A 27842-nucleotide genomic window follows, 5' to 3' on the forward strand; every position below is an offset into this window, starting at 1 on the left:
AAGCCCTGGAGGACGCACTAGAGAACCACTTAAAAGGCTAACATGACATCAATGATTGGATGTCTTTATCACAGGCAGGGGGCTCTAATTAGCTTACACTGTTCATCCATCCTCAGTGAACAGCACAAAAATGGGCAGTGCAGTGTTGTAACAGGAGCAGTTGTGAGGAGACGCCTGAAATATGAGTAACATTCACGCTTGCAGGTTAAGCTACATTAACCTTATTCAGTGAAAGGGAAATTCACTGCTGTCTCTTAACTGGGAGACAGATCCTATTGCTTAAGTTGCTGGTATAGCTATTTGTGTATTTGTTGGAGTTTTTCATACTTGATGAACATTTAATGGGATTTAATTTAACTTGTGATCATTCCCCCTTTGCTTAATCATGTTTGAGATATGGAAACTTGTGTAGAAGCACAGAGTACGTTCACAGGACTACTGGACTATCCCTGGTAATATTTATAGTGATTCATATAATGTGACATTTTAATCAGCTCTAGAAAGAGTTACATCAATCTCAAACTCTACGCCTAACTCAGGCTTCCTCTTCTCCACTCTACTACAGAAAATTAAGATGGAGAGAGATCAAGCAGGACAAACTTCATGAGACGTTTGGCACAAATGCCAAGTTGTACATGTGTTGTTGTTTAAAAAATGATTGTAATGTTGCACTGTGAAAATATCAGTTTCAGTGAGCCTGTGCCTAGTGTAGCCTCACATTCCTCTGCTTGGATGTCGGGAGTGGAATTAGGTCTTCTGCTGTTGCAGCACATCCACCTCAATGTTTGACTTCTTGCATGTATTGAGATGCTTTTCTGCTCACCACAGTTGTAAAGCATGGTTGAGTTAATCAAGCCTTCCTATCAGCTCAAACCGTTCGTTTTGTTGTTCTCCTCTGACCGCTCTCAACAAGGTGTTTCCATTCGCAGAGCTGCTGCTCATTGGATGTTTTTTTTTTGTTTGTTTTTTTGTTTGTTTTCTACGTAAACTCTACAGACTGTTGTATGTGAAAATCTTAGATCACCAGTTCTTCATATATTCAAACCTGTTCGTCTGGCACCACCAACCATGCTACAGCCAAAGTCACCTGAGATCACAATTATCCCTATTGTACTGTTTGATGTGAGCATTGACTGATGAAGGAAACATAAATTTGGTTTATTTTCTACAGACATATTTGTGTACATGGATGCTGGAAGAAATATATATAGTGTTTAAGAAAAGACTGAATGAGTAGTTAGTTCTTTTCCACAGCTTTGTGTATCACACAAGTTTAGTATAAAGCTGCAAGGGCATACCCTGCTGGGAAAAAAACCCCAATGGAAACCCTCATAGAATGTGCAATTTTTTTAATGGTTATAATAGGTTTTAATGGAAACTGTATGGTCCCTGTTGGTCTCTACTGGTTATTTATTCCCTTCGATTGGTAGTTTGTCTAGTGGATACCATTTAAGGACTGGTAATGGTTTTAATGGTTAGCTGATGGTTTGTAATGGTATTTGTAGTGGAAACCATTGGAATTTATTTTGATGGTTTCTGTAGTTGTTGTTTTTTTCAGCAGGGTAGTGTTCCAGGCTGGTATGGGGAGTAATGATTGCGCGAGAATATAAAAGTCTTGCCCTCATACCTTTTGACACTCTCCCACTCCACACCAGACGGCCTCTCTATCCTCCATGTCCAATCTGAGTCGTGTGCCACTGTCCGTCTGCCTCTGCATTCCAGCTGGGTGTGAAATGTCGGCGGGGGTGGTGTGTAAATGAACTTCACATCTGGTGAATAATGGCTCAGCAGGTCCCCTGTGTGTTTGCGTGAGAATAAAAGAATCACGCGGCGACATTATCGCCACTTCAGACTGTGTGGGTGTATTAATCTTTAGAAGACTGTAAGAGATGGCACTGAGGGAATACAGCCATTGTTTTCACCTTTAGTCCAAGTGTAGCTGTGTCACACATTTCTCATATTATACAAAGCACATTTTGGCCCATCAGTATTCGTATCTCACATATTCAGTAAACTTGGTTAGCAGAGTGGAGAGACCTTTTATAGATTTCATATGAACTAGAGACCTTTTTAAGGGCAGTTTGAACAGTAGAGGTTTGGTTTTCCCCCACTTGCACAGCCTCCTTAAGCTTTACTGATCAGCAATCCTATTTTATCCCAGCTTCAGAAATATCCAATTATTGCGTTGTAAGACTAGGATTTAATAGCATGCCTCTGGAATCCCTATAACTCCGGCAGACTGTTATAACCTGCACTGTAAACTTTCATTTCTTGCTTAAAGGTTATATTGTGCAGTATACTTTTGCTGCTCTAGCACAAATTAGTAAACTTGTAGTCAACACCTTTTTTACCCTAGTAAATAAAATAAATTTGTTTTTCTTTCTCCAAACCCACGTTTTCTTTTAACCTTTATACACAGCTTTGCACATTTAATAATCTTGTTAAAAAAAATTACAGAAAGCACAAAGTGGAAATAAGGCACAGGCTGGAGTCTGTTTACATGCAGAGATTGTCGACTGCAGACTGTTTATACGTGTCCTAATCACAGCAATCTGTTTAAAATCTCCATATACGTGCATGTTATCATGTCATTCAAACAAAATTATAGTGTGAGTAAAGAGTAACATTAATTGTCTGTTACCATAAAAACAAAAAGCGTGTGAGTCCTTTCAGAGCCTAAAAAGGAACATTTGAACACCTGGCTAACAAGCTCAACTTTACAGATCTTAGCTTGTGTCTCTAATGAGCCATTACATCGCTTAAATTGCATCACTTCCTGAAAAACATGCTCCAAATGTTCTTACTAAACAGCTGGTGTAAAGAAGTAAACATGTTCTTTTGATATATTAAAACTTGGACATTGTTTCTGCATGGGAACTATTGTTTCGCATGTTCCCCGATGTTTGCTGTAACAAATGTACATATGCAGAATGTATGCAAACATTCACTCTGTCAATGAAATCAGATTTACGTTGTGATTGGATTACACACCTTGTTATTTAGTCTGTTGCAAATGAGGTGTTACAAGGAGCTTTATGCAATCTAGCAGTTATGTAAGGGGAAAAAAACATCTGGTAGTGTTGTGCAGCCCAGCATGAAGTAGAAGGCCCAACACCTTACCATGCCAATGTTATTTATTATTTATCTCTCTTCTGAATAAGACGTACAGTACCAGTCAAAAGTTTAGACACACAAATGGAACTATGGGAATTATGTTGCGATGATAAAAAAAAAAAAAAAAATCCAAAATAATTTAGTATTTTAGCATCTTCAAAGTAGACACCCTTTTTGCCTAGAATTTCCAGAAATGTATTCTTGGCATTTTCTCAACCGATTTCGTGAGGAATCTCCCTGAGATGCTTTTTAAACAGTATTAAAGGAGCTCCCACCGATGCTGGATGCTTATTGGCTGCTTTTTGGAATATTTCGCTCCGAGTCATCCGTAAATAAAATGTTAGTTTTCTAATGAAAGAAATGAATGAATGAATGTTGGCACAATGATATTTTTGTCTACAACACCGATTTCAAACATTTAATCATACACCTTCAGATCAAAAGCTTTTTGAGATCATGAGAAACATTTCAGTCAAGTGTCTCTAAACTTTTGAAAAGCAGTGTACGTTACAGCGAAACCAGAAAATACAAAGTGTTACAAGGCACCGACACTGAAAACTATTTTCATAAACGTTAAGTAAACATCTCCTTATAGAAAGCTTCACCATTATTAAAACATTTATTTATTACCTCCTTAAAAAAAGTTTTCTTAATTAGCCTTAGATTGTGGCGTGTCCTCCATAATCAAATGCACTTTAATATAAACCTGTAATTGGTGCTGCTGTCAGAACGACTGTTTTGAAAATTAATCCGCATCTTCAGATGTATCAGAATTGAGAATTCGAACAGTGCTGTCGTATAAGCGGTTATAACTCATCGATGTTGTGACTGATGTTCCTCAATGGGTTTCCTAAATAAAATCTTTCTGCCTGTATGTACTCCTGATTGAACAGAGGTCAAGATGGTGGCCCTGTCGCTGAAGATCTGTGTGCGGCAGTGCAATGTCGTGAAGACCATGCAGTTTGAGCCCTCCACTCCAGTGTACGATGCCTGCCGCATCATCAGAGAGAGGGTTCCTGAGGCCCAAACCGGACAAGGTGAGAGAACTGTGATGGCTAGCATTTTTTTTTTTTTTGGCTGTAGGAACTAAATCTGTATTCACGCCATAACTGTGTAAAGTCACTGATCTGTAATGCTACATCAGAACAGAGTGTTTGGCAGACTTTGTATCAGCCATTATCATATTCTTTATGATATCAAAGTTGACTTATTGTGCTTTGGGTCTCTGGTCTCGTTACAAGCATGGAATATAAATTACAAGTGTCTGAGCTAATTGCTCTGAATTCGTTGAAGGAATAGTGTCACCTAGTGTAAATATAATTCTAATTCAATGCTCATTTAAAAACTCTGCTTAATCTCAGTACATCAAACAAAATTTGCTGAAGAAGAACTGCAGGAAGCAGTGAGTTAAATTTGCGAAGGTTCAGTACAGCTCTGATACTCTTCCAGCCACCATAGCTATTCCTGCCTCTGTTACTGCTTAAAGTCCCTGTGAAGTGCCTTGACACATGCAGCGTTATTTGATGTGTTGACATAATTTCCACTGAAACAGGAAGCCAGGGTGGAGCCTATCGAGTGGCTCCTCCCCTTTTTAAAATGGCCAGTAGTGTTTAGCTAAGCCGTACTTGACAGTTTGTACCATGGACGCGAGCCCGAGCAATAAAATGAACAAATTCAAGCCATTTCATTCTTAACCATCTAACAGTTGGAAAACTGAATAAAATGTGTGCGTTCGAGTAGCCAAAGATGCATTTATGCCCCATGCTTGCTGATATGATTTCTCTCGCTCAATGACGACAACATCGGTAAGGTGATTTTTTATTTAAATTTTTTTAATAATGTTGGGTCTGGGACATTTCAGATTCTAGAGAGAATTTGATTGGACAGAAAATCTGATAAAAAGCTGAAGTGCAGAATGATTTCATCAAAATTGTTGATTCGTATTGGTGGTAGAGAGAGACTGTAAATTTTTAATAGATATTTTTTCTAAATGTGAATTTCGTCATTGTTTTGGAGCACACTAGCTTATAGATAACCTTAAGGCTAACATATTCATACTAAAAGCCACAAAACATCAATATTGATTTCATGGGGACTTTAAAGTCCCTAATGTGTATTGCTACTGTATGTGCTACTGTTTGTTGATTCAACAAATACCTACAAGTCAATTAAAAAAAAGAAAACGGAGGTTAAATAAACCCTACCATCCACATTCTGCATTAATGGAATTTTTCACTAAATTCAACGCCATTCAGAAAAATCTGTTGCTCTCCGGATCAGTGTGTGTAAAAGTATATTTAGTGTTAATGTCAAAATGTGTGAAACTTTTTAGATAAAGAGTCTCGAGGAGATGAGAGCAGCCAAGGCGGCAACGGGACACTCTCTAATTCTGTCGCGGACTGAGCTTGATGGATTCAGGCTTCAGAAAGCTAGCAGAAGAGATTAAAATCTGTCACGGCCACATTACTCTCCGCATCTATCTCTCGCCATCTTCTTCTTCTTCGTCTTCTCTTCTCTCATCTTTCTCCACTCCAGTAATCAAACTGCCTGAAAGTCAAACATGAGTGGCTCGGTATTTATTGGGGTTTGCAGAGTCTCTCGCTGTCGTTGACCGAGCAGGGTGGTTTCAGTCTCTTCACTCTCAGTACTATTATTAGACTCCAGATCTGATTTATATCAGGCATGTGCTGCTGTATGGCTAATGTGATTTGCCTCCTCGAGCCACAATAGATTCTGCTTATCAATGCACAGGCAGGTGTCATCTGCATCAGTGTCAGATATTGTTTTCTTTTGATGAGACACACCTTTTTTTTTTATTAGTTTCATCAGTGAAATGTAGTTGTGTTCATAAATCTTTATAGCCATCCAGCATCCAAACCGTATGAAAGCTTGATAATTGACTGATGTTGACTCTGTCTCATCGTTCTGTGTTTCAGCCTCAGATTATGGCCTGTTCTTGTCAGATGATGACCCTAGGAAAGGCATCTGGTTGGAATCTGGTCGTACGCTAGACTACTACATGCTCCGAAATGGGGTAACAGCATTAACGCTGTTCATTACAATAACGTTTCATGCTGTCCTCCATTTTTATATCATTATTTCATTTCATTACATATAAAGCCTGTATTGTTGTCCGTGGTTTGTCTGGGATTTTTCACTCGTGTATGTTTTCTGTGTCTGGCTTTTGCAGGATGTCTTGGAGTACAAGAAGAAGCAGAGGCCGCAGAAGATTAAAATGCTAGATGGAGCGATCAAGACGATTATGGTGGATGATTCCAAAACCGTAGGCGAGCTGCTCGTCACCATATGCAGCAGAATAGGTGTGTGCTTCTCTTTCTCTGGCTGTGTACGTCTCTTTCCAGGCTGCCTCAGTGAAATTCTCTCCATCTAGTGCTGTTCTGTATTTTCTTGGTGCTGTGAATGGTTTATTTATTTATTTAGTTATTTATTTATTTATTTATTTTAAGAAGAGCAGAGAATCCATTTTTGCTGTGACGGAGCATTCTTGTGATTTTTGTAGTGTTGCCATTGTGTTTCAGCGAAAGCAATGCTCCATCACAGGGAAGCTGTAGGATTGTGCTTTCCTCTCCTCTCGTGGTATTGAGCTATTCCTGCAGTAGTAGATTTCAATTACGGCAGAGGTGGGCTGGAGTGAAGGAGTGTGTAGGGAAGATTGAGGAGAGGGTCTTTGGCAAATGTCTTTATTGTATTTGTTTCTTTAGAGGATTTCTGCTTCATTTCTCTGCTTCTGAGTTATCTGGATTATTTGCTTATATTTCTGGGAAATGGCTGTACTGTGCCTAATTAAAGTTATGCTCTTATGAAAGAGAGAACAAGAAAAATGTAGTCTCAATTTCAGTGTTGTCTTCTTTTTTTGTTTGTTTGTTTGTTTTGTTACCCTGTTAGGAATCACAAACTATGAGGAGTACTCTCTAATCCAGGAGCAGGGAGAAGACAAGAAGGAGGACGGCATGGGTACACTGAAGAAGGAGCGAACTCTGCTCCGAGATGAGAGGAAGATGGAAAAACTCAAAGCCAAGCTTCACACAGATGACGAATGTGAGTTTGTATTTAACCTACAGTATTAAATGTCCTTCTCTCACGCACACACATAAAAGATTGATACTAAAGGCACACTAATTTTGCTATGCTTTAAGTTGCATCTTGTGTCAGGGTTTATAGTCTCCAGCTGAAATATACAACAGTGTTGTATTGACAGATTTGTGTAGGTTGGGCTGCAATTTTTCAACGAGCTCCATGGAGACAAATGTCTATAAAAGTATCATGATTTCGCAGTCTCAGCTCCACTTAGGTCATGGAGTAAGAGTTAAATTCAGAGTTGGAGCTAAAATGTGGTAGCTAACATATTATAATTCATGATGAGGTAGTTGGCTATTTAAGTGCATTAATACAGGGAAAAGAATGAGCGTATGATCAAGTAGCACATTCTGTTTATACCCTTGACAAAAAAAAAAGTTAAGGTTTCATCTATGAGACTTGCCCGGCATCCGAAATTTGATTCAGTACCTACTGCATTTGATTCAGTCATTGATACAGTATGTACTGATCAGTATAAGGGGTAGCATGAATACAATCCAGACGTACTACATCCGCCATGTTGTCGTTGTCATGTGACCTACGACTTCAAAAGAGCCGATTTTTTTATTCTGACAGCTCTTCTGCTTTAGACCCGTTGCATTATTGGATAGCACAGTATCCACAGTGTTTAGTGGTTCCAGTCTGCAGAATCTCGGTGGAAGCAGTAGGTTATCCGGGTATTTCTCTCCTACTGTTTTATGAATGCTGAGAATTCAAATATACTACTACTTTGGCGTAGTGATTTTCGCCTACTGCGTAGTAGGGTAGTAGGGATATTCGGACGTTGACTTGGTGTTTTGTTCTTATAAATCTTATTTGAGTCTGAGTAGGATCTTTGTTTTGTCTCAACATGTTTTTGTGAGATGACGGTGTCTTGTGTTAGCAGAAGGGTTATATTTTGGGTTTGCGATGCACTTTTATGCTCAGGTTCCAATGTTTTTCACAAGCCTGTGTGTTCCTGGTTCTAAAATAAAAATCGTCTATTATCAGACCATACTAATTAAGCCACCTAGTAGAACACGTTCTGCCGGTAAAACAGCTACACCTTGTCAGATGTGTGTAACGCAGCAGGCGGTGGGATTCAGAATGACTAATGAATGCTGTAAGCATTGCGGTGAAGCGCATGGCTACATACCAAATGAAAACTTCTTTTCTGATAGTGCTGAAACATGTTTTCCTGGTTATTTACTTGTTCACCAGGCAACTGTGAATAAAAACTGAGCCTAGACACATAATCTGATTGTCGTGGGTGTCCAGGCTACTGATTGATCCACCCTTGTTAACTTCTTTGTTATAGTATTATGTAATTTAGTTATTATCCACAGCCTTTTCTAAACATTTACTTTCTTTAACACAGTGAACTGGCTGGACCACAGTCGGACGTTCCGTGAGCAAGGGGTGGAGGAGAGCGAGACGCTGCTGCTCAGGAGGAAGTTTTTCTACTCTGACCAGAACGTGGACTCTCGTGATCCCGTACAGCTCAACCTGCTTTATGTTCAGGTCAGATCAGCATGTCTAACTCACAGCGAGCTCTGGAGATGAACATGTCGCACGTCCACCCATCTCTCTCTCACTCTCTGTCTCTCTCTGACACACACTCTCTCTCTCTCTCTCTCTCTCTCTCTCTCTTTCACTTTTGCTCTTTCTCTTTCTCTCTGCCAAAAAGGCACTTTTCCCATCTTTACTAATAAGTGACTTTGTGTTTAGCCTCCACTTTGCTAATCTAAGCACTCAGCAAAAAGTTTTCTCTGGCGGTCTTATTGTTATTGTGATTTGTTTGGTTTTTTTTTTTGAAGTAATACAATATTTGCTTGTCGTAAAACCTGAATTGTTTGAAGGCCAACACAGCAATTAGGTTCTTGTCATGGAGGCTGGTTTATCAATTACCTTTTCTTTTCTAAGTGCATATGTATTACTATTGTAAGAGCCTGTGGCTGATGTGCTTGATATTTAATAATTGTAGTGTAGATGACTCACACAAACACTCCCATGCATGCATATACACACACATGCTCTCGCTTTCTCTAGCTCTCTCTCTCTCTCTCCCCCTCTCTCCATTTATATTTTTGGCTCTAGCAGCAGTTGTTAACTGGCAGCGTGTCACGTTGTGAAAGCAGTCAATAACTGGGTGTTAATAATCATATAGTTGCTAGTATTTATATTAATGATATCATTTAAGAAAGGCGATTTGTATGTTTTGCCTTAAAGCCATAAAAGCATCCAATGCTGAAATGAGTAAGGAAACATTGACTGGTTTAGCGTTTTAATTCATATGTAAGTTTAGTAAACAGTGAACAATGATTAGCATTTAATAAAATAAATAATGTTCTAGTAATTAACACCTGTATTAATTGTTTTGTCATGGAAATACTCCAGCCTGATTTTATATTCATCATGCATCACATCTGTAGTGTTTCAGTAATTACCACAGGCAATAACAGAACAGAAAACCTATTTGAAAACATGAACAGTAATTCATTTTTTTAAGTTATCTAACATTTTAAATATTGGAATGTATAACACAAATTAAAAACAACAACATTCTAACAATAGAGGTTTTAGGATGAACTAGACAGGCCTGCTAAAGCTGTTTTTATGGAGTTGTATCCAACTTTCCAACACTGGAGCAATATAATAAAAGCAATTTCTGTTAGTAATGTTTTCCTGAAGGTTTTGTGATATCTTGGCTTGATCAGACTCATAAAACTATCATGATAATGCATAACCACAGATCTTCGTTATGAAAAAGTAGTCCCTTTGCTAAAAAAAGACGTCTGTACTTTCAAAATAAGTGTATTTGGAGTAAACAGGCTTCTGTTGTTTTTTCAGTACAAGGAAACATTGAAATTGTCTGTGGTAATTGCACATATGCTACAGATGGAGTAGATGGTCATTAGATAAAAACAAAAATCACAGGAATATTCCTTTAACCACATAATGAACACCTGCATTAGCAAGTGTTAAAATAATCTACATAGACCAGCATGTACTTTTAATTAATGTTTGTTTATTCAATTCAAAGGTTAATGGTGGTTTTTAACATTTGGATCCAGTGACCCGAGTTTAATTGATGATCAAAATTTTGAAACGTTGTAGTTTCATTTCTCCTTATTTATGAGGGCTGATAACTTAATGTATGATATTTAAACCTTGTATGGAATAAATGTTAGTTAATACAAGACAAATTTTATTTACTTTATATTGAAACAAATGGTCATTAATCGAAATGGTGTATTAGCATCATTTTAATTAAGGGAACAATGACGTAAAGGGTTAACTCTCATTGTTCAGTGGGATATTCGTTGTAAATACCCATGGGAACCTTACAGACTTATCTTTTGTTATGGAGATGTGCTGCCTTTTTTTTTTGTTACACATAAGCACATGTTACACAGACTGAGTAATTGTTTGGATGTGTTTGTTCCTAGGCATTTATGAGTAAGCACTCGGATACACTCAAACAGTGTATACACACACGCGCGTGCACACAGCCTCACAGTGTCTGTACACATTTGGAAAGAAAGATGGTTTACTCCCTCTCTTCTCCTCCCTCTATGTCTTGTTTCCACTCTTGTAAATCCACACACCCCTAACAGATTCTCTGACTCAGTGCCACACACCACACACGTTTACTCAGACATAAACTGCAGCAGATATATACACATGCACTGGCATGAACTGCAAAGCACTCACTGGGGTAAACATAATTCTGTCCTTTTGTATGGTGCGCACACGCACATACACGACAAGGTCTCTGATGGTCTGCTGCAGAGTGAGTGAGAGAATATAGATATCTATATAGGTATCGATAGATGGATAGATCTTCAGCACAGCTGAGCATCATGGTGTCTCATTTCCTTTAATGTAATGCTCTGCGTGTGGTTCCTGTGTCCTGATTGGGTAACTTTCTCATCACCGACTTAAATCCTGGCAAGTTGAGCACACTCCCTCCCTAGTATGTGTGTTGGTATGGCTTGAGCCTGTTTTCGTAATTATGCAGGGGCAATTTGCTTTGTCATAAACCCATTCCCATTTACTGGGAGTCTATACGCTCTGGTTTTATCAGTGCTCTCTTGGTGCCTGGCAGCACTTTCACTAGCTCAGTCTCACTCCTGTAAATTTCTCCTAATGTCTATCTCTGAGCCATCCTCCCAATGTTTGGCTGCACACCAAACTCGCCGCACTCAGGGAAAATCAATAAGACTGTATGCTTAATATGCCCTATTCCGTATGCAGCCCACTGTGTTTGGCTGAAGCAGCGATATGATTCTGCTCGACATGCTAAACAATATGGATCAAGTCTGGACAAGTGACGATGACCCAGAGAGGAAAGAATCCAACAGGTTACCCTCTCTAGATCATGACTCTGAAGTGTATAATGGTTCTTTCAGTGCATCCATGCTGAAGCACTTCTAAGGACGATAGAGCTGTTTGCCCCTGAGAGAGGCAGACAGCATGTCAACACATTTCGAAGGTGCCAAAAGGGCAGCCATTCCACCCTCTGAGTCAATGAGTCACATCTATCTATGTTTCTATCTGTCCAGCATTCCTCAGAGTGGAGATGCTATGAAGAGAACATTATAGGCTATCATACACACGTTTAACCAAGAGATGTCATATTCTTTTATACATCACATTGGAAAGTGTATTACTTACAAGATAAAGCATACGCATACATTCGAATGGGGTGACACTCACAGCTCTAGGGTCCCTGCTGTGATGCTGAGCTTGGATTACTGTCTGTGCCGAGTTTTGCATGTTCTCTTTTATTATCTTCCCCGAGGTGTAATTATACTATTAGTAAAGTTTTTTGCATAAAAAAAACATACAAAATTCAGAATTTAGTAATTTAAGACCTTTTTTTCCACCCTCTGGCTGAAACGATTGGTTTGTGTGTCCTTTATCTTTTAAGACTTCAATGTAACCACCCACTGCTATGATCATCTTTGCCTATGAATTAATTATCAATGCCCCCTGCCATAACACGTGCAGAACTGTTTTCAGCGACTGAGCCAGCGGTGCAATGATGTAAAAGTAGGTGTCGATGTCTTTCTCTAGGGGCAGTCATACGCAAATGTATTTGCATGTGTGATGTCACAAATCACGCCACATCCAAACGAGCCGTTTTTGGAGCTTGGTTAAATAAATGCTCTTTTTGTACTGAGGAGGATGTATTAAGCTATGAAACTTGCAGGATGTTTTAATGATACAATAACCTCATGAATGTCAAAAGATCAAGGAAAATTTGATTTCTCATGTCATGACCCCTTTAATGGTTTTTTGTCAGAGTTCTCTGGTTTTATCCCAGTACCCAAAAACTTGCATGTAGGTGGACTGGTATCCCATCCAGGGTCACTGCAAAAAATGACATCATAGCAACAGAAAATACCTTGAATATGGTAAATGGTCTGCACTTATATAGCGCTTTTATTTTTTTAATCTTAACAGTTCTACAAAGCTCTGTGTCTCTTTCACCCATTCATACGCACACTCAATGCTAACTGTCATACTGCCATGCAAGGCGCTAGCTTGCCATCGGGAGCAACTTGGGGTTCAGTGTCTTGCCCAAGGACACTTCGGCATGTGGAGTCACGTGGGCCGGGAATCGAACCGCCAACCCTACGATTAGTGGACGACCCGCTCTACCACCTGAGCCATAGCCGGCCCTGTCAAATATAGTCAAATTTGTCTAGTATTTTGTATATTTATAAGTTTACAGTAAACCAAATATAAGATTATGAAACCTATTTCAAGCTGTTTGTTCTTATTTCAAGCTTGAAATCGTCTTGTTCTATTGACAGATAATTTTACTAATTTTAAGCATTTATTCCTAGAACTAGTTTTAATTATCATGCATTTGGTTCATTTCTAATCTCAATTACATTTTTAATTTCTAATATGTTATATTATAACATCTAAATCTTGATTTCTATTCAAGATATTTTCTCTAAGATGAAATTTTTTGCAGCATTGTGCTCAGTATATATGAGAGAGAATCCAGAACCATCGTGATACTGACGTGCATAAAGCACTAAAGATGAGTGAATGAACGAATAAATGAAATGAATGAATGAATCCATTACATGTTGATGAGCCTATAAACTTTAATGCTTACACTCTTGGAAAAAGGATCCCTTAATGTTTAAGGATAAGTGGGAGTGACTCCAATAAGTGCTTACTAGGAATTGTTAATATGTAATACTGGTTCTTTTTTAGAATTTGAGCACAAACTGGATGCATAATTGATACATAAAATATATGTGAAATAAACTATGACATAAATGACTGGTAAATAATAACAAACGACCCTTTTTCCAAATGAATTTGACATGTATTGGTTCATTTTAGGAAATACATATTTATAGAATGGAGATTGCTTTGCTGTCAGATAAACAAACATACAAAATCGGAATAATATTTAAATAGTGGAATAGAGAATTAATGCTGTGGCAGACCTAATATATACACACAAGTAACAAATGTGATAGAATTAGCTCTGTACTGAAGCCAGAGGATACTGCTTTTCTCTGATTCAGCTGCCCACAATCATTCATTAGCTCGCAAAGCCTTTTAAATGCCACGCGCTGTCGCAGAGCTATGAAGTCATGTTTGGACATTCTGAAATTGTGAACGGCTGTAGCATCCTGCTATCCGATCTACTGAAACCACTGCTGGTACTTTAAATGCACACAGATGTCTCAGTAGTTATTCCTGTTCATTAGCTAGAACAAAATATATGCTAGACCATGAATGGGCAAATCGTTCAAAGCATAACTTGCTCTTTGGCTCTAACACTTTTGAACATATTCTGCTTGTTTGTTCAGGTGCACACATTGTAGCCTGACTCATATTTTTGTGTTCCAGGCCAGAGATGACATCTTAAATGGCTCCCACCCAGTGTCCTTCGATAAGGCGTGCGAGTTTGGTGGAATCCAAGCACAGATCCAGTTCGGTCCCCATGTGGAGCACAAACACAAGCCCGGATTCCTAGAGTAAGCCTCTGTGTGTGTGTGAACCAGGCTGCTACTGCAGCTGTTAAACCCACACGAATACACTTTATCAGTTCTAAGTAAGGCTGTAAAGCTTAAGGGTTAGTACAAGAGCATGCTGGACACCCTTGACAGAGATCACCACACGTGTTCTGAACAGAAAGTGCTGTCAGGGTGTAAATATGTGCCATATTGACTTATTTGCAGCCTGAAGGAGTTCCTGCCCAAAGAGTATATTAAGCAGAGAGGAGCTGAGAAGAGGATCTTTCAGGTTTGTGCTTTTTTTACACAACACTGAGGTTATCGCACTCATAAAACACAGTGGTGTTTGGAACCTTTTCACTTGTTCAGTACTAAACGTTAATGAAGCGTTCACTTATGAGCAGAGCGAGCTATGAGAACCACAGAATAATTAAAATTAAGCAAATTAATGCCTGATTAAAAGATTTTCAGTCTAATGAGCGTTCAGTTCATGATGCGTGAGAAAAGCATGCTGAGCTGAATGTGTGGATCTGTAGTGCACACTTATTTACTGCTCACTTCTTCACTTTTGTAGGAACACAAAAGCTGCGGTGAGATGACGGAAATCGAGGCGAAGGTGAAATATGTGAAGCTGGCCAGGTCCCTGAGAACATACGGAGTGTCCTTCTTCCTAGTGAAAGTAAGACATGATGAAATTGCAGTATATGTACTAGATAAGATGTATACATGGTGTGTTTGTGTGTGGGCAGAGAGATGATGGGCCACTGAGGGTTTTACAGGCAGAGTGTGTTTAATCCTCTCAGTGCTCTCAGGAAGAAACTAGAGGCAAGAGCCAGCAAAAGCGCACACACACACACACACACATTTGAGAATACTTTCACAAGGTTAGGAACCTCTCCATTTTGTACTAAATCACTTTTAAACACAATAACCAACAAGTGCTGCATAATGAGTTTTCAAAGTAGGAGAGGAATGCAATTTCATAACAAAATATAGCAAAAACTTTTGTAGGAAAAGCTTAGAGTTAGCAAGTCCGTTATGTAGAGTGGGAACGAAGCCAAAATTAGGGTTGCAATTATTCACACATCTTCACAGCATTCAATATGTGATGTGCGCTATTATCTCTTAAACGTTGCCGTTAAATCCGTTGCTGTTGTCAGAATAAGGTTTATCAAAGTCTCAGTGAGGGAACGATTTCAGGTCATTAGTGGTCTGCTGCACAGCCCAGGGCCATATATAAATTGCTATGAAAGGGCTTTCTGCAGACTCATTATACTTGTGCTGAAAATGCATGTATTTATTTATTTATGCAGAAAGAAATCCAACTGCAGCTGAAGTGTTGCTTTTAGTGGCCCTGAGTCGATCACACTAACAGACATCAGAAAAATACTTAAAGTAGACAGCAATAAAAGACCGCAATATGGCTAAATGTAAAGAGACTTTAATTGGTCAAATGAAATAAAACATAAAATGCCAGTCATGCCAAAACACCCTGTGCCCTTGTCTGCTGAAGACAATGAGACAATGTGGATATTTTTATAAATCTGTATTCATCTTCAAAAAAAAAAATTTTTTTTAATCATGCCCTTGAATGTGAGGTGCATTGTTTTGTTTATCACGTTCTCATAACTATATATATTTCATCCATTCTGTATCGAAGACTCTTATCAGTGTTTATTTTTGACCCTGAAGTTAAATAATCGCCTGAGGACACATGTTGAGAGAGGTATTTTTGACAATCCCCTGCATATTACGGGCCCTTGAATGACATTCAGGTCTGCACTCTGACGTGTCCAGGCTTTTGTGTGTGTGTGTACACGAGTGTGAAGTTCCCACTGCATTGCAGATGGGATGCCCAGGGCATGGTAAATGGCAGGAGGCCCAGCGGAATAGTTAGCTGCCTGCTGGTCACTGGAGAAGAAATCTGTACTAATTCGAAATTCATTAGCTAGCTCACCAGACAAGTGTAAGTTCCAATGTGTTGCTCAGTCTCATGTTTTGGTTGCTGGAAACTTAATTGAGGGGGACAGTACGTACTGAATTCGACGCAGTACGTACTACATTGCTGTTGAAACAGTACGTAATAATCAGTAGGTTTGTGTAATACAAATACAATTCCGGACATACTACATCCGCCATGTTAGCATTGTCATGTGACCTTCGACGCCGTCATAAACACAAAAATCTTAAACAAGTTAACGATTTATTTGGGTATTGTTAAACAAGTCCTATTTAGCCAAGGTCTAATATTTAGAAAGAGCCGACGCCGTCTTCCGTGATTTTTATTTTCATTTTTTATGAGCCTGTACGCCGTCCGGGTATTTCTCACCTACTGTTTCTCGCATGGTGAGAATTCGGACATACTACCCTCTGTCGTACTGCTTTTTGCCTACTATAGTAGGTAAGTATGCGGTTTCGGACGCAGCCATAGACACTAGACAATCTTAGGCTTCTGTGAGCTTATGTATGCGGAAGACTGTAGATGGTGCATCCCTCCAATTGTGTTTTACGCTGCCTTGTGACGCAGCAGTTGGAAAAAATCCCTGGTTATTGGCTGTTGTATGATGGGGTGAGCTGGGTGGTGGGTCGGAAATGACAGGTGATCATATTGGGGAGAAAATGTGGGGGGAATCCAAAAAATGTTTAGTTTTAAAAAAGGTTGCTGGGTCTACTGATTTGTCCACCTCTAAATGTTAAAAACTATCTTACTGCAAAAAGTGTCTGAGTTAGAGAATAAGAAGGTTTTGGTGTCTATTTAGTTATCGCATACTGTATATTCTTCTTTACTTAAATTGTCTTAAGACATGATGCTAAAATGATGTCATTTGTTCTCCAACAGGAGAAGATGAAGAGTAAGAATAAGCTTGTCCCACGGTTGCTGGGAATAACCAAAGAGTCTGTGATGCGGGTGGACGAGAGGACCAAAGACGTAGTGCAGGAGTGGCCCTTAACCACAGTGAAGAGATGGGCAGCATCCCCCAAGAGTTTCACATTGGTATGCAAGTCTACACTGCTCTTGCTTGTCTTACAAGCACTGCTTCTGTGCTTCATCTTACTTTAAATTCACACGTCCTTTTTGTGTGGTTTGGATATTTCCTACTGTAACTGCAGCATACTACTTCGGCAGGTTGTCCTTATCTGTAGTACTTCTACTGATAAGACTTCACACAAAGGATGTTTGCATTTGTAATAGTAGTAGTCAGTGTAAATTGTCAAGGCACATTTGGCAGCACATTTAAATTGAATGCATTGTTGCACATTGGCCAAGGTTTCCAGTTCACCGAAAATGAGCTTCAAACAATGATCGCTTTGAGCTGAAGGTCAATTTACAGGGAGCACGGGAAGGTCCCGATACTCTGGCCTTCAAGTGTCTCTTTTAAAGCATCTAAAAAAAGAACACAAGTGCACATATTGTTAGCACGCAAACACTCATACTGTCTGACATTCAATGTGCACCAAGTATACAGGAATATATTAGGATATACTATATATTAGGATTGTACTACTTAATAAAACATACCTGCTAGAAAAATAAGCACAAGAATTATCATTGCTTTATATGCTAAATCCTCCCATACCCATTATAGGCATCTTTTATAAGATGTGCTATAAATGTTTAGGATGCATTACCTGGTCTTTTATCTTGGATTTATTACTCAGAGTTAACGTGTGTGCTTACTGCAGGACTTTGGTGAATACCAAGAGAGCTACTATTCTGTTCAGACTACAGAAGGAGAGCAAATCTCCCAACTTATTGCAGGATACATAGACATCATCCTTAAAAAGGTAAGTGCACTAAGCTTTCCCTCGTGTTTCTCAGACAATGTACAGTAAACTACATCCAGTTACATGCGTGACTCATCCTGATGTTGGGGCTTCACAGAAACAGAGCAAGGACCGCTTTGGTTTGGACGGGGATGAAGAGTCCACCATGCTGGAAGAATCGGTTTCACCGAAGAAGTATGCATTCTTTTAACACTACAATAAGCATTTGATTTGCCTTAATACTGGCTTGCTTGTAATGGCTTAAACGTAATAACTTAAATCAACCATGTGTAGATCATGTTAAGGTGTACCATCATTTGAAAGTAGACAGTGCCCCGGTGGTGGTGTAGAAACCGACAGACTGGCACACAGTCATTTCTAATCACACACGAGAGGGATGCTTTTTCTTTTCTTCTACCTTGACCTTGAGAAGGATGTAGCCCACAGCGACATGGCTGTATTATTATTTCCCTCAAACTGCAAAATCATCAGGATGACTTCAATTAAGAGATCCAGTTCCTTGAAGCAGAGAGAGATGAAAAGACACACAGAGAGACTGTGTGTGAGTGTGTGTGTGCTTCTCTGTCTCTCCCTGCAGCATGCTTTTTATCCATTCTGGGCTCAGGCACTGACAGAATCAGATCTACAGATGGGCTTGCTCTTTTCTTGGTTGTTACGGGACACGGCATGCAGCGTGACTGCCTCGTAGTGTCCCACGTTAGACGCCAGTGCTACCATGTCTGTTCATGTTCGAATCCAAAAACTGAGGCCTCTCACAATGAGCTGTAATTAAGCAATAGAACCTGGAGTGCCTGTTTACAACAGGAGAGACTGCTCAACTGCACATTAAATCTCTATTGCTTTTAATGTCTATGTATAATTGTTGGCACAGTGCCACTCCTGTTTTTGTGTCGCTAAAAATGAGTTACAGTCTTTATGTCCTGTACATTAAAATGCGCGTGTTTGGTATCATAATGCGTGCTTGCATGTGTGCAGGTCTACTATCCTGCAGCAGCAGTTTAACCGTGTGGGTAGAGTGGAACACGGATCAGTGGCACTGCCCGGTATCATGCGCTCGGGCTCCGTCGGCGGGCCGGACTCTATTAACATGGGCACCATGCCTGCGCCGCAGCAGCAGATCACTATGGGGCAGATGCACAGAGGACACATGCCCCCACTGGTGAGATTCTCATACCTGTATTGCTCCACACTCCCTCATTTGATTTGACTGTCAAATAGCAGGGCGTGTGCATAACCCTGTCTCTTGTACCATGTGTGCGTCATCAGAGCCTGGCCCAGCAAGCGCTTATGGGTACCATAAACAGCAGCATGCAGGCGGTACAGCAGGCTCAGGCGGACCTCGGTGAGGTGGACAACCTGCCACCACTGGGACAGGACAGGGTGAGCATACCCCGACACTCATCCCTACCTTACCATACTCACTGATAACTGGCAGTTACTAGTAAACACACATGAATAGATTTCAATGTAAATGTATTTGATAAATGTGAAATAAATTCCACTCAGCTTAGTTCCTATAGAGAATTGCATAGCAAAACGCAGATCTTTAATTCCGTATGGTACACAGTGACAGTATCTGAACGTTTTCGTGTAGTAGGGCTGTCGGAATGAATTTCACTGTTCAAAAATAGATTTGATTTTCATAATGTTTACATATTTTATCTTCAAAAAGGCAAGAAGGTCAACTTGCAGAGATTTTCAAAACCTTTTCGATAAATGACCCTTTTGTGTTGCTTCATATTAAAGTGCTCTACTAGTAGTAGTAGTAGTAATAATAATAATAATAATAATAATAATTAATTAATGCACATTCTTTTGTGCAGTATTTATTTATTTTTTATTATTGTTGTATTCTTGATATTAAATTTAAGTAATTGAATTTCCAACAGCATTTTATAGGTTTCACTATGGCAGACCCACTCTTAGGGGTCTCCTATCTTATCTGCAAAGGACCGGTGTGGCTACAGTTTTCCATTCCAACTGTTCAAGTATTATTTGAACAGCAAGCGCCGTTAACTCAATTAACCATGTTTTAATCAGGTGTGACTACTGCTTAGTTGGAAAAATCTGGAGCCATACCAGTTCTTTGTGGATAAGATGAAGACACCTGCCCTATATAATGAGCATTTGAGAGAATAGGAAGCTATTTGGGGTCTGTCTAACAATGTGGAATTAAACCAGCTTGAGACATTTCAAAACTAAATGTCTCTTGTGTTGCTTGATCTAGAATAAGTGCTCTGTAAAAATAATATATACACGTCAATTATTGTGTACCTCATTATGTTCATGATCTCATTATTGTTGTACTTACTTTCTAATTATTTATCAAATATCTAATTAAGCATTAGCAATAAGTAAACATTATTTTAAGTTAATAAATAAAAATATATTCTTACCCTTTAAACTCTTTAAACTTCCACTATTCCTGGGTGTATCCAGACTAACATTTCTCCCTCTGATGACTCAATCATTCCTATTAGTTTCTCTGTAGTTACTGAATAATTCATAGAATTTAATAAATATTCTTTAAGATGAACAAGTAATACATTTTGAGCACACTGGGTTAAACATAACAGCTTCTTATGACATGCCCTCATAATGTTTCACCTTGCTTAGTTTATCTGATTCAAATCCATGGTGCATTCGTATAAAGTTCACTCTGTCTGTGGAGGTCTAAAGTTCTGGGTGCATTAATATTTAAATGCATTTGAATTTGAAGTAGTTAACATGCAAATGAAGTTTTCGAAGGAATTTGGCAGCCCTCGTGTTTTTCAGTCTCTTTTTGTGACTCATACTAAATTTATTGCATAGCAGTTTTGTATCTGACTGAGTTTCCTGACTCAGTAATCCTGAGGCAGAGCAGACTCGCCTCCCTCTGACACGGTTATAAATGTGAAGGTGGAAGCCATGGACTGTTTATTTTATCCAAGATGATAAGTCATACTGATAACACTGCAGTGATAATGGCTAATCTGTAGTGTGGCGTCTGGCCAATGAAAACTATGAAAATGAAAGTCTAGTGTAAACAGTAATCCATCTGATGTTGATTGCTGCTCATCATGTCTCACTCCTTTCTAAAAGGCATCCAGGGTGTGGGTTCAGAATAAAGTGGATGAATCCAAGCACGAAATCCATTCGCAAGTAGACGCCATCACTGCTGGAACAGCATCTGTTGTCAATCTTACTGCAGGTAAATTTGCACAAGGGACCATAGCAGCTGGTCTGTCTTTCTTGTTTCTCTCATTTCCCCTGTTTGTTTCTGTAGTCAGATGCTTTTAAAATCTGGTACCAACAGATAGTTCGTGTTACTTACTGGCCCCGGATTAATCGAAAATCAGTTTTTTGGGATGCAGAAAAATACTGGTGGTATGGAACTTGCAGCTTGAATATTAACACATGCCTTCTTCCAGTCAACATCAAGGACGACACAGTCAGGAAGCAGACAGTCTTCATTTGCACTAATGAGTATTTCTGTTGATGAAGGAATATTGAGTGCAGTGTCCTGAAGCTGATCTGTTTGGCATGATCCTGGCTTTTGGAGGCTGGCCATGTGGGCACAAGCCAGATTTCTGCTGGAGTTAATCTCTCTATGCCATCTGTTTGATAGGCCAAAGATCTGCCTGTCAGCTATCAGAAACGTCAACATTTTAATTTTATTTTATTTTATTTTTTTTTAGCAAATCCTCATATGTTTCTCTCTGTTCTGAAAATGCTTGTTAGAAATGTGTGTTTGAGAAAGTGGAGCAGTAATTCTCTATGTATTTTTGTGTGTTTTGGTTGTGTTCACAATATCCTTACACGGTAACTATACACCTATTTGAGAAAATTCATAAACCACTACAATAAGGGAATACTCCAGTGGTTTTTCAAACTAATCTCTATCCACTCTGTGCATAGTCTATGTATGATTACTATAGACAAAACATTCAACACATTTTCCTGTGTTCAGAAAATCGGTTTACTCAAAAGACACATATCATGGAAGTCTAAGGGAAGTTGTCCGAGTAGTTAATGCACATTTATGCAAAACAGTATAAAGCTATTTGTAAAATAGTGCAATACAATTCAGAGATGGTACTACTTTTCAGAGGGAGGAAATTGGGGGGTAGTACCATTTTGTAATTATGTGGGCCTGATCATGCATGTATATCAGAAAGTAACCAGAATTGTATTTACTGCATTGCTCCAGGTATTCCCTCAATTACTGTTTTAATAAGTGCTGTCTAACATGTCAGTCCAGAACCTTCCATAACTGATGACTGAAAGCCATAGCATAGGATTCGTATTATTTTCATACCATCAAACTATTCAGTGAGTGCTTTTGTGTCCTGTGGGTGGGGGTGGAGTCATCATGGAAATGTTGCATTGTAGAATAAAGATGATCAGACAGAAAACTATGTCTTGATTTGCACTGACTCTTCAAGGTACTAAGGGACAAGTGGACAAACCATGCCAACAAAATTCCCCCACAGCATAAGAGCCACTGTTTTGTTTTAATCCTTTAATTTGACACCACTGTCTGTCTGTGGAAATGGCACACCATGCACTACAGATGCACTGGATGGAGATTAAGTTGGGGTAAATCCTTTAAGAATTATGATCTGTTAACTGTTTAAGCAATGTATGTTCCATAGTTCTGTGGACTAAAATGACCTTCACATCAAAAAATATTTTCTTTCTCCAGTTTAACCTTGATACTTTCAGATTAAAATGACCCTGAAGGTCTTTTCTGTAATATGAATCTAAAAATTATACTGCTTTCTGTCCTTGTCTCTCTCTAAAGGTGACCCTACAGACACTGACTACACAGCTGTAGGTTGCGCCATCACCACCATCTCTTCCAACCTGACGGAGATGTCGAAGGGCGTGAAGCTGCTGGCGGCTCTCATGGAGGATGAGGTGGGCAGTGGGCAGAGGCTGCTGGGTGCAGCAAGGACTCTAACAGTGGCAGTATGTGACCTGCTCAGGGCTGTGGAGCCGGCGTCTGGAGAGGTACACCTACACGCGCGTACACACACACTCACAGCTAGACAGTCTTCTGTTAGAGTCCAGACTCAGATTTGTAATATTGCTGTGAATGTTTTAGCCTAGGCAGACGGTGCTAACAGCAGCAGGTAGCATTGGACAGGCTAGCGGGGACCTGCTGCGCCACATTGGAGAGGGAGAGACCGACGAGAGATTCCAGGTGTGTGTGTATGCTGTTGGTGGTTGCGTTCAGTGTTCATGCATATCAATTAAGATGTACAGTCTTAGAAACTCAAACACTATCGCTGCATTGTTCTGATCTCTCTCCGTCTCGTTTTATTCTGATGTTACAGGACATCATGATGAACCTGGCCAAAGCGGTGGCCAACGCTGCTGCACTGCTGGTGCTGAAGGCGAAGAATGTGGCACAGGTAGCCGAGGACACGGCACTGCAGAACCGTGTGATAACTGCAGCCACACAGTGCGCCCTCTCCACCTCACAGCTAGTGGCCTGTACTAAGGTAAGGTACCACACTACAGCTGTTTGTTTGCATGGTGGGAGAGACCCAGGCCACTGTGATCAGTCAGGATCGTTGGGTGGATAAGTGGGTGGGTGGATACATGGGTTCACAGATGAATGACGGATTGGTTCATGAATGATGAATGGATGTGCATATACAGGGGAAGATGGATAAGATGATTGATGGATAGATGGTTGCTATGTAGATGGATAGGTACAGAGATGAACAGACGGATAGATAGATGGATATATACATAGCTGAGATTATCATGAAAATAAGCAAAGATATACAATAATGCCATTGCACACAGCAAAACACTGACATTGTATTGTTTTATTTCATTGTTATTAAGTGGTGCATTTTTTCCCCCTACAATACATGGGTTTCAAAATTATTGGCACCCTTACAATTAATATTGTTATGCCTCCGCTGGAGAGAATGACTGCACTGAATCTCTTTCTGTAATGTCTAACAAGTACGTATGGGCGTCTGGTTGAGTGGATGGATGGATGGACAGACAGACACATGGATTATTGGGTGGATGGATACGTGGGTGTGGATATCATGCATGCAACCTCAAACATACTGCACATGCACGATTGACCTAGACATTTCCTTGTTAGAACCGCCAGACCAAGCTCAGTGTGCACTGAATAATTATAGTAACAGCTTGGTGAATTAAAATGATCTATAGTCATTGATCCATCAGCCCTATCTAACAGCAGCAGAATGACATTAATGCTGTATTTTCTGTATTTACTCGAGGTGGTGAGCCCCACCATCAGCTCACCCGTGTGCCAGGAGCAGCTGGTGGAAGCAGGCAGGCTGGTGGAGCGCTCAGTGGAGTTGTGTGTTAAAGCATGCCATGCTGCCTCTGACGAGGCTGAGCTGCTTCGGCAGGTGAATGGTGCGGCGGGCACAGTCAGCCTGGCGCTTAGCGACTTGCTTCAGCACGTGCGCCACTATGCCAGCTGTGGTGAACCAATCGGCCGCTATGACCAGGCCACTGATACTATCATGACCGTCACTGAGAGTATCTTCACCTCTATGGGAGATGCAGGTGAGGCACTGAGACCCTGATATTTACAGTATCACAATAATCGTATTTATAATAAGGGAATCAAAGTAGTGTTAATTATACAGGATGTAATAATAAGAAGCATTACAATATGGCAGCTTTTGAAATATCTGTTTGTAGAGGATGATGTTTATAGCCATATAACACCTCAACATGTGTACAAGTATTAACTCAGTTGATTTGGAAGATGCTTCAGGTCATTTTTAACACCAATTTAGCTTTTTGTATTTGAAAATATTCCAGAATACAGTTTACTCTGATTTTCTCCTGGTTGTTTGTAAAAAATTTGCTACATAGTCATTATGGCAATTTTCAAGAGTCATGCCACACCTGTGTGGTGTGGTGTGGTGTGGTGTGGTGTGTGTGTGTGTGTGTGTGTGTGTGTGTTTTTCTCAAATAATGTAAACATTTTATAGTATAAAGAATTTGATTCAGTTTCCTTTTCACAGTATGCCATGAATTGTCATGTTAGGGTAGAAGGCCAGTGGCTTTCTGAAGCACATTCAGACAGATGGTCTGAATTACCGTCAGAAAATAGATTTCATGACTAGAAGGGTTTATTTAAAAGAGGAAATTTCATTGTGTACTGTGATACAATAATACACTGTGGGTCAATGAAATAATTTATTCGGGCCTTCCAAGCAAAGCGTATCTGTGTTGTGGTTTAAAAGGATAAATATTGTTTTAGCTTTTCCATCCTCAGCTCTGCATCACAAAGGAATACATCACTTACACATTTCCCAAAGAGACCCTAGTCATTTTCAGGTATTTTCCTTTGAACCTCTTTTCTCATAATGTACAAAAAGACACATTTCACGATTCATGTAAGTTTATAAGATGCGTGTTTATCTAAGTTTATTTTATTGCACAACCATTTTGGATATGAAAACGAGCACCAGAGCTTTCTGGTGGTGTTCAGAAATAATGCAGTTTGTGCATTAGAGGCATTCTCACGTCTCTCTCATACATGGTGATATAAATATCTACCAATGAATATGAATGAGGCCAAAGTAGATACATCTAATCGATCGTTAAGCCTTATCTAGTTTTGTTCAATTCTTCAGTGCTATTGACTTTCTTGGTGTGCTTTGAATTTTTCATTTCTGTAACATGCTGGATGTTTTTAAGCAGTGGTTTTTATTACCTGACCTTAGGACATGCTTTGCTGTGAAGCTGTGTTCTGACTTTGAGCTATTTATTATGGTATGGCCATAAGGCATAAAGCTGAGCAACATCCAGCCCACTTCATACTTGTGGGGTTGTTGGTCATGTAATGTGAAACCACTACACAGCTCCAGATCTGGACTCAATCAAGTGAGCTTGCTTTGAAACGTTAAGAGAAAACACATGGCATGAATCCTCAATTCAAACTTGAGGTCTGGTCACTGGTATTCCAGTAAAACAATTACTGTTAAACTGCATCCAACCAGCTGAGCAGTCGGATAAATTAGAAGGTTTAGCATTTACAGCAGTGTTTCTCATATCATTTATTTCACATGTATTTAACATTTTATTTTTGTTTTTTTGTTTTTTTAAATAATTAATTTCACCGACATAATCCAACTATTTAAATACTACTCATTATCTAAATGTGTACAATAATATTTTGGCTATTTTATTGAAGCCATTTTTTTTTTTATACTGAAGCCACTGTCATTAGATTTCAGACATTACAAATAGCATAATAACTTTCAAGAGCTTTCAGTATACAGTGAAATTCTTAGTTTGCACCTTCTCTGGATGCTGCAATAGAAAATAAAGCTAAATACTAACACTTTTTTTTCTTTTTTTTCTTTTTTTTTTTTTTTTTTTTTTTTTTTTTTTTTTTTTTTTTTTTTTTTTTAAAAAGACTGAGACAAAATCCTAGATCTCTAGCAAATTTGAAAAGCCTCCAGCTTTGGTACTGTATTTTCACACTTATAACAGCATACATCCAGGTTTGCTGACGTTCCCTACACTAGAACGTTATCGCTCTCCCGCTCTCTCACACTCTCACAGTCACACACACGCACACCACACATACATACATCCTTCCTTTGATTGCAGTATCTGATTTTTATTTCTGGATCTATGTAGGTGTCTACAGCATCTATAGGTGACAAGTGGTTGCAGTGCCAAATGTTCCTGAATCGATAGTGTACATGAGGTCACCTGCCAGCTTTTGTTAAGCATTGCTCCTACAGCTTTGATGCACCGTAGGGCACCGCTTCAACAAAATCACATTCCTACAGATCAAAGGAATGAGAACTAAGGCTTGTGGTTTGCCTCTTCAGTTTCAGAAATGTTGGCAGTGGAAGGAAGATGAAATGTGTGGGCAATTATGGCATGAGAAACAAGGAAGTATACCATCAACTGTATATATTATTGAATGTGTGTGTATGTTCACTTAAAGGAGAGATGGTGAGGCAGGCTCGTGTGTTGGCCCAGGCCACGTCAGACCTGGTGAATGCCATGCGTTCGGATGCTGAAGCCGAGGTGGATGTGGATAACTCCAAGAAGCTGCTGGCGGCAGCCAAACTGCTGGCCGATGCTACAGCTAGAATGGTGGAAGCTGCAAAGGTGAAACTTTGATATATCGCAAACAATGCATAATTAACAGTCTTTTAATCAATTCTCATATTTGGCATTTTATTCCAGATTAGCAGAGGATGTGATGGTGAATGAAGGATTACACACTTCCTGTATTCCCATAAATCACAAAGTCCCATTTGAATTCTGTCCTTGTTAAATAATGAATGAATGAATGCCTTTTATTGTCACTATACACATGTACAATGAAATTAAGAGCCACTCCTTTTTTGTTCCGTGCCAACATGTACATAAAATAAACAAGAAGAATAAACAAGATAAATAAGATAAATAAACAGATAAATAAACAAGATAAATAAACAAGATAAATAAATTTACCAGTTTATCAATTTATCCAACGAGGGCTACATGAAATTCTGTGCTGCTATCACCTTGTTAATAAAAAATGCAAGCAGAAAGGTATTAATATATAAACTTTCAGAATCTTATCATTACCTTTGATCTCTGACACTTATCTTCAAGATGTCAGCTTCTGGCATGCAGTTTCCTAGGTAACCATGAAATTTGCTGGTGACTTTGCATTGAATTGAAGTCCCATTAGGAGGAACGGAGAGGGGGAGAGAGAGAGAGATGCTATTTTACTTTCAATAGAAGTGACATTGTTTGTGGCATAGTTAGACAGAAATGGCCTGGTTTTAAAACATTGTAGCCGAGTTTTCCGTTTCTGCTTCAGCCACCAAATTCTATATTTAACTGTTGTCACAATATTGCGTGTTCTTC

The 27842-nt window shown here is 39.4% G+C and overlaps 1 protein-coding gene across 2 annotated transcripts in view; it reads left to right on the forward strand.

The window, feature by feature from the left end:
* The window catches only part of tln2b (talin 2b), a 127829-nt gene that overhangs the window by 52514 nt on the left and 47473 nt on the right, over nt 1-27842 (forward strand). For both annotated transcript variants that reach the window (XM_053642244.1, XM_053642245.1), the window contains exons 3-21: nt 4008-4151; nt 6051-6148; nt 6305-6434; nt 7021-7173; nt 8570-8712; nt 14077-14204; nt 14409-14472; nt 14758-14862; nt 17023-17178; nt 17868-17969; nt 18067-18143; nt 18945-19128; nt 19236-19349; nt 21051-21159; nt 22753-22961; nt 23056-23154; nt 23288-23455; nt 24221-24515; nt 26926-27092. In XM_053642244.1, coding sequence (XP_053498219.1) covers nt 4016-4151; nt 6051-6148; nt 6305-6434; nt 7021-7173; nt 8570-8712; nt 14077-14204; nt 14409-14472; nt 14758-14862; nt 17023-17178; nt 17868-17969; nt 18067-18143; nt 18945-19128; nt 19236-19349; nt 21051-21159; nt 22753-22961; nt 23056-23154; nt 23288-23455; nt 24221-24515; nt 26926-27092 — 2637 coding nt within the window. In that variant the 5' untranslated portion in view covers nt 4008-4015. The remainder of the gene's footprint in view (nt 1-4007; nt 4152-6050; nt 6149-6304; nt 6435-7020; nt 7174-8569; nt 8713-14076; nt 14205-14408; nt 14473-14757; nt 14863-17022; nt 17179-17867; nt 17970-18066; nt 18144-18944; nt 19129-19235; nt 19350-21050; nt 21160-22752; nt 22962-23055; nt 23155-23287; nt 23456-24220; nt 24516-26925; nt 27093-27842) is intronic.

The sequence above is a fragment of the Ictalurus furcatus genome, chromosome 14 (genome assembly GCF_023375685.1).
Source record: "Ictalurus furcatus strain D&B chromosome 14, Billie_1.0, whole genome shotgun sequence".
NCBI classification, from domain to species: Eukaryota; Metazoa; Chordata; class Actinopteri; order Siluriformes; family Ictaluridae; genus Ictalurus; species Ictalurus furcatus.